Genomic DNA, 12,574 nt, shown 5'->3' with positions numbered 1-12,574 from the left:
TGCTTAATAATGTTCTGTTGCTTCCTTTGCAGGAACATTCCCTGGATCTATGGACAGTCTCCCTGCGCACTGACTGATCAGATAAGTATTATTCAGTCGCTAACCTTCCTGGAGCAAACTCACCGTTCCCAGCCTTGGCTCCCATTAGGTTACTGTTGGTTCTTTAGAGGATCTTTCTGCTCTCTCCCCTCAGGTCCAGCGCAAGCGACCAGCTCACCATTGGCCCCAGGTAACGACAACTGGTTTATCTGATGACTAAGGAGGATTCGGCTGCCCATCATTAGCTAGGGAGGGGTCAGGAATCACAGAATCAGATAGGATTGCCAGGTGCCCAGTACTGACCAGGACAGTCCGGTATTTTTCACCTGCTGTCCGGAAAAAAATTCAGAAAATACCAGACACCTGAAATGTCCGGTATTTCCCCCCCCTCCCGCCCACCCCGGGGCCAGGAGGTGAAAATACTGGACACCTGGCAACCCTACAAACACTCAGTGCCCAGTCTCCTCCCGCCTCTCCTCCCCTTCCACCAAGGTCCCCTCCAGACCCCTGCCCTCAGACCTCATGCTTACCTGGTTCCGCATGGAAGCTAGGTTCTAAGAACACAAAATAGCTGCAGGCAAGAAGACCAAGGGGAAGCAATGCCTCCCCTGGGTCTTGGTGCTCAATCACTCCCCTGTTCCTATCCCTATTCTGACTGCACTCACTCTGAAAAGGACCGTGCTGTTTTAATGCTGCTGTTTATTTTATTTTTATTTTATTTTATTGCTTAATAAGTCTTGGAATCTTTTTCTTTTTCTCTCAACAACTTTGGTCTCCCCCCCGCTTATTTTTCTTCAACATTTTTTCCTGGTGTTTTTTTGAGGGGGGTGGGGTGTTTGGTATTTTTGGTTCAACCATCTGGCAACCCTAGAATCAGATGTGAATCAGGTGAGCAGTTTTCCTTCCAAGTGACCCCTGGGGATGCAGGCCAAGCTGTTCTGGGAAAGGTTACAAGATCACTTTGTAGCTCCCCTGTTCTCTGATGCTCTGAGAAATCTATAAACTCAGGAGCTGGGTGGGAGCAAGGCCCAACTCCTCAGTGATATTTAGGTGCCTGACCCACAATCTGAAGGGCTGTTTGATCCCATGTGTCTGTCTGCCTAGTAGAGAGAGAGGGGTTCCCCAGTTGCAAGGAATTTTGCAGCTTTGGTTTCCTCTCTCCATGAGTAGCCATGAGCACAATGAGAAGCTACAGCTGGTCTTAAAGTTTAGGGGCTCTCAGCCTTGGAGGGTTTAGATTGGGTGTCAAACGGTTGCATTCGTACTGCCCTAAACGAGAGTGGGGTCCCAACGAGCTGGCAGGTCTTGTGGGTTGGAGGCCTGATCTGGAAAAGTTGAAGCTCTCCTGGCTAGAACCGTGCATCTGTCCAAGTAATGAGAGATCAGGAGTGAGTCTGTGAGTGGAATTGATCAGGTCCAGATAAAGGCCCCGATTAGGACCCTGGCTCCTGTTTTCGTGTTACCATCACAGATTGCGTCTTTTCTTTTTCTTTCTTTTTTTTTTAGGGTTGAGTCCTTGGGAAGACAAGTTTGGAATTATAGCCTGAGAGTCAGCGACACAGAAACATCTGTCGAAGTGATCATGCTCTGGGCTCTGCCCCATGCATCTTGTTGGAGTGTTAACCCCATGGCCTGCTGTTGGAGGACCCCCATCAAGACAACTCCATCAAGGAATCTACATGGGGCAAGAGGGGCAGAGTGCAGGGTGGGAGGTGCAGGAGCAGGACCCACAGGAAACGACACCAGCCCTGCACTGTCTCCTTGTCCCCTGCATCTTGGGAAGAAGGCGACACACAGATCCTGGAGTGAGGATTATGGACTTTGTGAGCCCCAGAACCAAGGGGAGAAGCTGGGATGAGGATTGTGACCCAGGAAGGGTGAAGAGCTCGTGGAGTTTCATTTCCATTTGCTTACCCTGGAAGAGGGAGGACACGTGTTCGTGCAGTGACTGTGAAGAGCTAATCAGAATTTACTGCAGAACTGCTGAGGGAAACTAGTAAATTGAGGAACAGGATCACCTGGTGCCAGGCCAGGTAAGGGCCGTACAGAGGCCAGTGTGTGGTAACTTGTGGCTAGTTGGCATTTCGGATGCAACATTTCGTGCTGTTATGGGAAGTGTCGAGTGGTTTTGTGTTGCTGCCCATCCACCATATAAACCAGGCCATTTTCCTTTGTCTCCCCAGAAGGCTAAGAGCTTGTTTTACTTCAGTGTTATGTAGTGATGCATCTCACCATGTTGTTTGGGGTTTTTCTATATAAAAATTATAGCCAAGCTCCTACTGGTCTTCCCAGTGTCTCTGGCCCAGCTTTGTGTTATGGGGTGAAAGCTCCATGTTCAGGGTTTAGGGCCTGGTTAGCTGATTTGGGTTGTCTTGACTTGGGGGCAGTAGGGTAGATGGAAGTGTTACTGCTGTGGGTCATTCTTTTAATGGCGGGATTTTGAAAGGGAAGGTTTGGCAGCCATCATAGGAGCTGGGTGGCTCCCATGTAAAATCAGTCACTGTTGTGAAGTCCTTAATAGTCTTCATAAAGTCTGCTGGGCTTTTGCCTGGGCATTTAGGTTGGTGGTTTTGGCCTGTTTCCAGTGGTTAGTTGGTTTGAGCTCTGTTCTCTTGACTGTCACTCTTGTCACGGTGGAAAGATCCTTTCTGTATTTCTTGAAATGGGCTTTTACCTTTTGTTGCTGGGCTGTTTATATTAGGGCAGGCTGAGGAAGTTTACCCTGCTCTTGAGATACAAGGTGATGGTGAAGCTGCTCATATCCTCTGGTACAGGGGTTGGCAACCTTTTCAAGCTACAGAGCCAAACTACCCAAAATTCAGAACACGTGGTTAACAAAGAGCCGTATAAGAATGTCCATTTGCATGACTAAAAATATACAATGTAATAGTATTGAGATGGGGAGCCGGGGGGGAGGGGAAGGCTGGATAGGGGTGGGGGCGGAGGAAGGGGGCAGGAAGCAGAGCTGGGGGGAGATCGGGGGCCGGGGAGGCTGGACGGGAGGCCGGAGGAAGGGGAGCAGGAAGCAGAGCTGGCGGGAGGGGGGTGCAGCCACTGGCCGCAACCAGAGTCCAACAGGTCGCGCCCCCAGCAGGCACTCCCTCTAGTTGCTAGTAGAAGCTGGATGCGGAAGGGGCTGAGAGCCGCTCTGCATGCAACCAGAGGCTCCCAGCTGGGAGGCGGGGCCGCGATTGGTGCTGGGAGCCTCTGGTTGTGTGCAGAAGCCAGGCAAGGAGAGTGGCTGGCAATCCCAGCCACTGCCCCTGCCCCGCCCGGCTTCTGCATGTAACCACAGGGCTCCCGGCGCCAATTGTGGCCCCGCCTCCCAGTCGCTCCCCTGCCCCTGCCAGGTTTCTCAGAACAGGCAAAGATCTACTTCCCCACCCCTTCCTTGAAGCCCTGCCCCTTCCCTGAAGCCCCGCCCTCTCTATTCTCCTCCTGTCCATCACTTGCTATCCCCAGCCCTTACTTACACACTCTGATAAACAGTTTATTTTTAACTTATGTGATACATAACATTAAAATCACGTGTTTATAGTTATGAAATAAATGGTCTGTTTTTTATTCATGCTATTTAAATCTAAAATGAAGCATTTATAATTATACATTTTGTGGGGACAGAGTTCTGCTTCCCGCCTCCCCTTTCTCCCGGCCAGCCCTGCAGCCCTCCCACCAGCCCTGTGGGGCAAGGCTGGGCATTGCCGTAGGTGGTGCCAGATGCTTAGCGACAGCCAAAGAGGAGACAGGGGCGGCCAGCAGGCTCCAGTGTGCATTGGTGCCAGCTGACTGCGTAGCCACGGCATTTCCCGGGCTGCGGCCCTTTAAAATCGGCGGGGCGGGGCTAGGCGTTGCCAGGGCCGGCGCCAGCTGCTTACCTGAAATGCTGCCCCTGGCAAAGTGCGGTCCCAAGCACCTGCCTGATTTGCTGGTGCCTAGAGCCGGCCCTGCTTTTGTTTCAGCTTCCCATTCTGTGTGTGTGAAGTGGATTGTTCTTTCCTAAGTGGAGCTCTTTGCATTTGTCCTTATGAAACTTCATCCAGTTTACCTCAGACCATTTCTCCAGTTTGTCCGGATCTGTTTTAATTATGATCCTTCCTCCAAAGCACTTGCCATCCCACCCAGCTTGGGATCATCTGCAAACTTAATTAGCAACCTCTCTGTGCCAGGATCTAAATCATTAATGAAAATATTAAACAGACCCCTGCAGAACCCCACTTGTTCTCCCTTCCAGCATGACTGTGACCTGTTAATAACTACTTTCTGAGAACAGTTATACACCCATCTTATAGTTAGGGTAACCACGCATCCCATTTTTACCGGAACAGTCCCTTATTTAATCCCTGCTCCCGGCGTCCCAACTTTTTTTTAAAAAACAGGCACAGTGTCCTGAATTTCCGTTGCAGGGCAGGGCAGGGGGAGCAGCTAGTGCTCTGAGCTTCAGCCCTGTAGTGGAGGAGAAAGGGGGTGATGTGAGCCACCAGCGCGCAGGACTTCAGCAGCTGCAGCTCTAAGTGTAAACGGGGGAATGGTCCCGCTATTGTGGGGAACTTTCCTGGCTTCTATACCACCCCGGTGAAATGGACCAGCGAAAGGATCTGAGTCCCCGCTCCCACTTCCTTTACCCCACGGCTTCCCTGATCCTGAGGGCTCCCCCTCCACTCTCCGGAGTAGCAGAGCCCTCGAAACCCCAACAAGGCTGGGCCCAGGTTTCCGGAGGCTTAATCCCCGACCTTGTAGTCACTAGGGGCAGGAGTTAGGGTGTCCCCACTCCGAGGTGCTCTCTTTACACTGCAGGCCTTCTTGGCCCAGTGACCACTTCATAAGGTTCAAAGCAAATACAATTTATTAAACATCAACTGATTAAAGAGAAAAGAATAAAAAATGAGAATGGTTAAAGGAGAACACACAGCCCTGCTCTGCAGCACAGGGACATCAAAACAGCAGCCTGCAGAGTGTAAGGACAGTCCACAGTCTCTTCCTTAGAGGCCCCTTAGAGGCCCTGGCTGTGCTGCAGGGGGGCTGCAGGCTGGACACACTTACTCTGGCAGTGACCACACAGCCTCAAGCTCTAAGTGACCAGACCTCTCTCCCAGTCTGGCCTGCTGGGCCTCTTGGCTGGTGATATCTGCTTTGCCAGTCTCCAGCTCTTTGCGTTGCTTCTCTGTCCCTTTTGGCTCTCTGAGCACTGCAGGTCTGCTGCTCAACACAGGGTCTGCTCTCCTTGAGCTGTGTGTGCCTGGCTCTGTTGCTGCAAAACTGCCTCTCAGCACAGCTTGCACTCCTTGGGCTGTCTGTGTCTGGCTCTGTTGCTGCAGGACTTCTTCTCCACACAGCTTGCTCCTCTTAGCTGTCTCTCAGCTCTTTCCTTGCTCAGAGAGACTCAGAAAAATCCCAGCTCACAGGGAGGACGGGGCCTGGCCTCTCACTTTCCTCACTGGCCTGTCCAACCTGAAAATCAGGCCGAGCTGGAGTTTGGCTGCTTTCCATTGTCTCTGGGGTCTGTCAGTCTCATGGACCCTTCCCCTTTTGACACTGGCCCGCCCACTTTCTAAAAGCCCCTCCCCAACCTTATGGGAGGGACACTGGACCCATGTTCAACTGATTGCTTGGGAGAAATAATGACTAAAGGATCAAGAAGTGCGGGCTAGAGGTTCAAAATAAGGGAGCCGGATGGGGACACTGAGCAGAGAACCCCGGACAGCGCCCATTGCTCCTCAAAGCTGTCGATGGAGCCAGTGGACGCCGCCCAGAGGAACTCTGCCCGGATTCGTGACACGAGGGAGGAGCGGAAATAGGCCCCACAGTCGCAGAGAACCCCCTTGTCTAGCATCCTCCTCCTGCTATTGTAGATGGCAGCTTTCGCTAAGGCCAGGAGGAGGTTGACGAGGAGGTCTCGCGACTTTGTGGGGCCACGGATGGGGTGTGCGTAAATAAAAAGCTGAGGGGAGAAGTGCAGCCAGAACCTCAATAAGAGGTTCTGGAGGAGCCGGAATAGGGGCTGCAACCTGGCGCATTCGAGGTAGGCGTGCGCCAGGTTCTCCCTCACGCCGCAAAAGGGGCAGGTGTCTGGGATGGGGGTGAACCGCGCCAAGTACACGCCCGTGCTCACGGCCCCGTGAAGGAGCCGCCAACTGATGTCCCCGACGGGCCGCGGAATTAAGGTCGAATAAACGCTGGCCCATCGGGGTTCCCCACCCTCTATGGGTCTGAGATAGTCCCGCCACTTTGTATCGGGGGAGCTGGCGAACCAAAAACTCCCATAGAGTTTTAGTAAGGGGCTAACAGTCCCCTTACATAAGCACTGGTGGCTCCCTGCCCTGTCTGCAGTGGGGCTGAACTTCATCTCTGCAGCAGGGCGGGGAGCCACCGGTGCTCAGAGCTTAAGTCGCTGGAGCCCTGAGCATTGGCGGCTCCTTCCCACCGCCAGTGGGGCTGAAGTCCCAAGTGCTGGCAGCCCCCTGTCCCGTATCAGGCATGGGGAAATATGGCCACTCTACTTATAGTAGCCCTATCTAGATTGTATTTCCCTAGTTTATTGATAAGAAGGTCATGCAAGACCATATGAAATGCTTTACTAAAGTCTAGGTACACCATGTCCATGGCTTCTCCCTTATCCATGCTGGCTGTTTCCTATCACCGTATTATCTTCCCCATGTTTGCAAATGACTTCCTTAATTACTTGTTCCATTATCTTCCTTGGCACAGAAGTTAGTTTTCTGGTCTGTAGTTTTCTGGGTTGTTCTTATTTCCCTTTTTATAGAGAGGCACTAGATTTGCCCTTTTTCAGTCTGCTGGAATCTTTCCTGTCTCCCATGATTTTCCAAAGATGATAGCTAAAGGATCAGATATCACCTCTATGAGCTCCTTGAGTATTCTAGGAGGCATTTCATCAGGCCCTGGTGACTTGCAGACATCTATCTTTTCTAAGTGATTTTTAACTTGTTCTTTTTTTATTTTATCTTCTAAACCTACCCCATTTCCACTGGTATTCACTATGTTAGGCAGTCCTTCATCAGACTTCTTGGTGAAAACCAAAACAAAGTTATTTAGCACCTCTGCCATTTCCAAGTGTCCTGTTACTGTTTCATAAATTTAAATTAGTATTCTGTTGTTGAACAGTGTGATTAATACTGATTAATCACAATTAATTTTTCAAGTGTGATTAATGTTGGAGTTACTGCAATTAATTGACAGCCCCAATCAAAGCATAATTTTAACATGTGTGATTATGATTTTTTTTTTGCTTTTGTTAAGAAAGGGAATTTTGAACAATTATTTTGGCATTTATGTTTACTGATCACAGTCATGTATGCAACTCATCATAGTTGACTCTATCATTGGTATTTGTCATTGTTAGAACATTGTATCATTTATTTCCATGTAAATTTAAAGTTATTTCAGAGCTATAACTAACAGTACAATTTGAAAATAAGCATTCTTCATCTTCCCAGTGTCTAAAATTATGTGATTAGCTAATATGTTTTTTAAACAAGCACTGCTAAAGCTAAACATCAGTAGTTCTGTAGAACCTTAAACTAACAAAACCCACTTCTTCCTACAAAGTTTTGTATAAACTAAAGTTACACTGGAGAAGGATACAAATGTATTTGTACAAATACACATGTATTTGTACAAATACACATGTATTTGTACAAATACGCTATTTAAAACCACAATATGGTAATAAAAGCGATTAATAATTTCTCCTGCAGGATAGGTGAGGCTTTGTAGAACCCACTGCTCAGAGAATTAAATGTAATAACATGAGAGAAATAAAATTACAAAATGCACAAACCATTCAGAAAATAAAGCAGCACTTTGAAAGCATAAAATGATGAACGAGATGCTAAAGGAGCACTCAAAGACAATCAAGTCATTGCAGATAAGCTAAATGAATTCTTTGCTTCTATCTTCAGGGCTGAGGATATTGGGAAGTTTCCCAAACCTGAGCCATTCTTTTTAGGTGACAAATCTGAGGTATTGTCCCAGATTGACGTTTCATTAGAGGAGGTTTTGGAATAAATTGATACTTACAGTAACAAGTCACGGGGGGACCAGATGGCATTCACCCAAGAATTCTGAAAACTCAAATGGTAAATTGGGGAACTATTAAATATGGTTGATAACCTATCCTTTAAATCAGCTTCTGTGCCTACTGACTGGAAGATGGCTAGCGTGACTATCTTAAAAAGTGTTCTAGAGGTGATCCTGACAATTATAGACTCTCAAGTCTAATGTCAGTACCGGTCAAATTAGTTGAAACTATAGTAAAGAATGTCAGACACATAGATTAACATAGTTTGTGGGGAGAAGAAGTCAACATGGTTTCTGTAAAGGGAAATCATTCCTTACTAATCTACTAGAGTTCTTTGAGGGGATCAACAAACGTGGACAAGGGAATGATGTCCCTAGCCTCTGGGTGTTTTGAAATGGGTGACAGGAGAGGGATTATGTGAGGATTACCTGTTACGATCCCTCCCTCTGGGGCACCTGGCATTGGCCATTGTCAGCAGACAGGACACTGGGCTAGATGGCCCTTTGGTCTGACCCACTAGGTTATTCTTATTGCTCTCCTCCAAGATCAGAGCTTCAGGGTGGAGGGAGGATGTTAAATTGTGGTTATCTGGCTAATTGTATAGTCGATAAGAGGGCTCTCTGCAGAACTGCAGTGGGAGCATGCCTGCGGGGAGCCCTCCTGCCCCCTGCACACTCGGGGGGGAGGGAGGGAGGAGTGCTGCGTACTGCTGCGTACTGCCTGCGCTTGGTGTGGGCATAGAGACTCACAGTAGGGCAGCACAGGAACACGATCCTGCTCAGCCAGAAGGTGCCCGGGCACAGCGGGAGGTGGGCGGGGGGGGTGCCTGCTCCCCCTCCTCATGGCTGGGCGTTGCGGGAGCTTGGAGGCTCCCTCCACTCCCCTCCTCTTCCTCAGCGTCTCCCCCAGTGCAGCCATGGCTGGAGCATGCACCAGCTGCTGCCTGGGTCCACCTCCTTGGCTCGCGCAATGGGAGCCGCGCCCGGGGCCCCGCCTCTGGCCAGAGCACACAGGGCATGCCACCCCGCTGCCCAGAGTGCAGCGCTGGAGGAGGGGTGCCAGGGGGTTGTGCCCCAGGCAGAGGCGGACAGGCCTCAGGAAGGTGGAGAGGCCCAGCTGCTTGCTGTGCCCAGGCAGCGTTCGCAGCCCCGGCCACGCCACTGTCCTGGCTCTAGCCAGGCTCTGCTCCCCCACGTCCCGCTCCGCGCGTCTCCTTCCTCCTCCTTTCCAGATCCACGGCTGGCCGTTTTTAAAACCAGTGCCGCAACGTCACGCCGATGTGGCACCGCCCCCTCTGGCACGCCACGCGTGACCCCGCCCCCGGCGCAGCCCCAGCTTCACCAGCCCCAGCTCCGGTGCAGAGCGCACGCCTACGCTTCCCGTCCGTCCCGGCAGAGTGGTGCCCCGGAAAGTGTGGTGCCCTACGCAACTGCGTACTCTGCGTATGCCTAAGGACGGCCCTGCAGCATTGTGGGGTGGAAGCTGCCCCTGTCCGGGGGGGCGGTTTGAGCTCCCGGACCCCGCATGAGCCAGGACTGAGCTGGGCTGCCAGCCTACCTCCTAACACACTTTAAAAGCAGAGCCACAGCAGGGGTAGGTCCTGGACCCATCACAAGCCAGAGTTTAGCCAGACTGTTGGCCAGCCTGCTACAAAATGTACTGGTGGGGAGGGGAGGGGAGGAGCTATGGCTTATTGGTTAATGGGCTACTCTGTTACATCTCTACTGCCAACCCCTGAGGGTATGTCTACACTAGAAAGTTAGTTCGAACTAACGGACGTTAGTTCGAACTAACTTTCCTATGCGCTACACTAGCGCTCCGTTAGTTCGAACTTAATTCGAACTAACGGAGCGCTTAGTTCGAACTAGGTAAACCTCATTTTACGAGGACTAACGCCTAGTTCGAACTAGCTAGTTCGAACTAAGGGCTGTGTAGCCCTTTAGTTCGAACTAGTGGGAGGCTAAGGCTTCCCAGGTTTCCCTGGTGGCCACTCTGGCCAACACCAGGGAAACTCTATTGCCCCCCTCCCGGCCCCGGAGCCCTTAAAGGGCCACGGGCTGGCTACTCACTTTGTGCCAGTTGCAAGGCTGCAAGCACCCGTGCCTGCACAGCCTGCACCTGCCACAGGATGAGCCAGCCATCCGAGGGCTCCCAGCCCTCCACTGCTCCCCACGACCAGCCTGGCGGCTCCCGGGAGCCTGCCCGGGGGCGCAAAAGGCGGGCGCCCGCCTGGTCAAGTGCGGAGATCGTGGACCTCATCGAGGTTTGGGGGGAAGCCTCAAATGTCCATGATCTCCGCACTAGCCACCGGAACACGGCCGTCTACGGACGCATGGCTGCCAGCCTGGCCGCCAGGGGCCACCAGCGCAGCCGGGAGCAGGTGCGCTGCAAGATTAAAGACTTGCGGCAGTCCTACTCCCGGGCCTGCCTGCCAGGGGCTGACCCGGAGGCCTGCCCCCACTTCCATGCCCTGGACCGCATCCTGGGGCCTCATGCCGTCCCTGCCCCCCGGGACGTGATTGACCCCGGGGCAGAGGGACCGCTCCTGGACACGGAGGAGGAGGAAGAGGGCTCTGAGAGCCAGGAGCCTGCCGCCAGCCTTCCCAGGACCCGGGACCCCCGAGGCACCCCACAGAGCCGCTCGCCTGCATCATCAGAGGCCGGGGAGGCGTCCACCTGTGAGTACCCTCGTGTTCCCCTTATGTGTACGGGGGGCTGGGGCGAGAGGGAGCCCCGGGACCGTGCGCCTGGGCCTTGCCCATCACAGAACAGCAGCTGGGGATCCTGCAGGGGCCCTGGCCTTGCAGAGGGGAGATGGGTTTCACACACCTGGGCCCCTGGGGTAATTGACCGCTGGTCTTCTTGCACCACAGCTGCAGCACCGGGGCCTGCAGGGCGCACCACACCGCCTGCAGCAGCCGCCCGCGCCCGGGCAAGCAGGACAGCCAGGAACCAGGAGGACTACCAGAGGCGGCATCTCCGGTTCCTGGACCGACAGCTCCGTCTCCAGGACCACTGGGTCCAGGAGGACCTCAGGCTGCGCCAGAGGAGTCTGGAGGCCCTGGAGGAGCAGGGACGTGCCCTGCGAGGCCACCTCCAGAGCCTGCTGGACCGCTTTCCATTTCCTCCTCCCCCTGCTCCCCCTCTTGCTCCCCCTGCTCCCCCTCTTGCTCCCCCTCTTGCTCCCCCTGCTCCCCCTGCTCCTCCTGCTTCCGCTCCTGCTTCCGCTCCTGCTTCCTCCACACCCCCTGTCCTCTCTGCCCCCCCCTCCACAACCATTCCCCACCGACGCCCCCGGACCCGCAGTGTGGCGAGACGGGAGAGGCACCCAGACTCCCACCCCTGAGCTTTCCTTTCCCTTCCTCCCTTCCCTCCCCTCCCCTTCCAGCTCCCTCGTCCCAGGTTTCCCCCTCCCTTCTCCCACCTTCATTCCTTCCTCCCCCACCCCAGTTCTCTGAAATAAACAGACGTTTTTGTTTGAAAAACAGGTGTCTTTATTGTACAGTAGATAGGGAGGGGAAAGGGGAAGGGGGGGGGGTAGGGTGGAAGAAGGCCCCGGTGGGGCATGCAGGGAGAGGTCAGTCCTCCTCCTCCTCCACCTGGAAGCTCTCCCGCAGGGCTTCCCGGATCCGGATGGCCCCCCGCTGGGCTTCCCGGACGGCGGCGGTGCGGGGCTGACCGTAGTGTCCAGCCATGCGGTCAGCCTCAGCCATCCAGGCTGGCAAGAAAGCCTCCCTCTTCCGCTCACACAAATTGTGGAGCACACAACATGCCGCCACCACGGGAGGGATGTTGTGCTCGGCCAGGTCCAGACGGGTGAGGAGGCATCGAAAGCGGGCTTTCAGTCGCCCGAAGGCCCCCTCCACCACGATGCGGGCCCTGCTCAGCCTGTTATTGAAGGCCTGGCGGGAGGGATTGAGGTGCCCCGTGTAGGGCTTCATGAGCCACGGCTGCAGTGGGTAGGCGGCATCCCCCACCAGGCAGACGGGCATGTCCACATCCCCGACCCTGATGTGGCGGTCGGGGAAGAAGGTCCCGTCCTGCAGCCGCTGGCACACGGAGGAGTTCCGGTACACCCGGGCGTCGTGTGCTTTGCCGGACCAGCCCACATTTATGTCCGTCAACTGTCCCCGGTGGTCACACACGGCCTGCAGGATGACGGAGAAGTACCCCTTGCGGTTCACGTACCGGGACGCCTGGTGTTCCGGGGCACGGATGGGGATGTGCGTCCCGTCGATGGCCCCCCCGCAGTTGGGGAAGCCGAGGGCGCCGAATCCCCGGATGACGGCATCCGGGTCGGCGAGGCGGACCACCCTGCGGAGCAGCACCCGGTTGATGGCCTTGACCACCTGCGGAGAGAGACACAGCAAAGCGTCAATCAGTGGGGCGCCCGGGTGGCTGGGAGCATTCATGCCCTGGCAGTGCCCCGCGCCCCACTCCCGGAAGCAACCCCCCTGGCGGCGTGTAGTACGGCCGGGACAGCCCGACCCCTCCGGTGCG

General features: G+C 53.9%; 2 protein-coding genes across 2 annotated transcripts in view; one reads left to right on the top strand and one right to left on the bottom strand.

Annotated features, from left to right (window-relative positions):
• LOC149522187 (C-type lectin domain family 2 member G-like) overlaps window positions 1–12,574 on the bottom strand; it is an 86,021-nt gene that overhangs the window by 34,996 nt on the left and 38,451 nt on the right. The window lies entirely within an intron of this gene.
• On the top strand, window positions 9,834–11,552 carry LOC149522189 (uncharacterized). The gene is made up of 2 exons (XM_089770578.1): window positions 9,834–10,752; window positions 10,948–11,552. Exons 1-2 carry the CDS (start codon window positions 10,203–10,205, stop codon window positions 11,418–11,420), a joined length of 1,023 nt encoding a protein of 340 aa, XP_089626704.1. The 5' UTR covers window positions 9,834–10,202; the 3' UTR covers window positions 11,421–11,552.

This window comes from Pelodiscus sinensis, chromosome 19 (assembly GCF_052426305.1).
Source record: "Pelodiscus sinensis isolate ZL-2025 chromosome 19, ASM5242630v1, whole genome shotgun sequence".
NCBI lineage: Eukaryota > Metazoa > Chordata > Testudines > Trionychidae > Pelodiscus > Pelodiscus sinensis.
Note: the sequence above shows the minus strand (reverse complement) of the source record. Positions and strands in the feature narration are given on the sequence as shown.

Excerpts from the sequence above, each read along its gene's own strand:
- LOC149522189 (XM_089770578.1), top strand. The coding sequence starts at position 10,203 with ATGAGCCAGCCATCCGAGGGCTCCCAGCCCTCCACTGCTCCCCACGAC. Across the intron at positions 10,753-10,947 it reads GGCCGGGGAGGCGTCCACCT|CTGCAGCACCGGGGCCTGCA; the intron begins GTGAGTACCCTC and ends CTTGCACCACAG.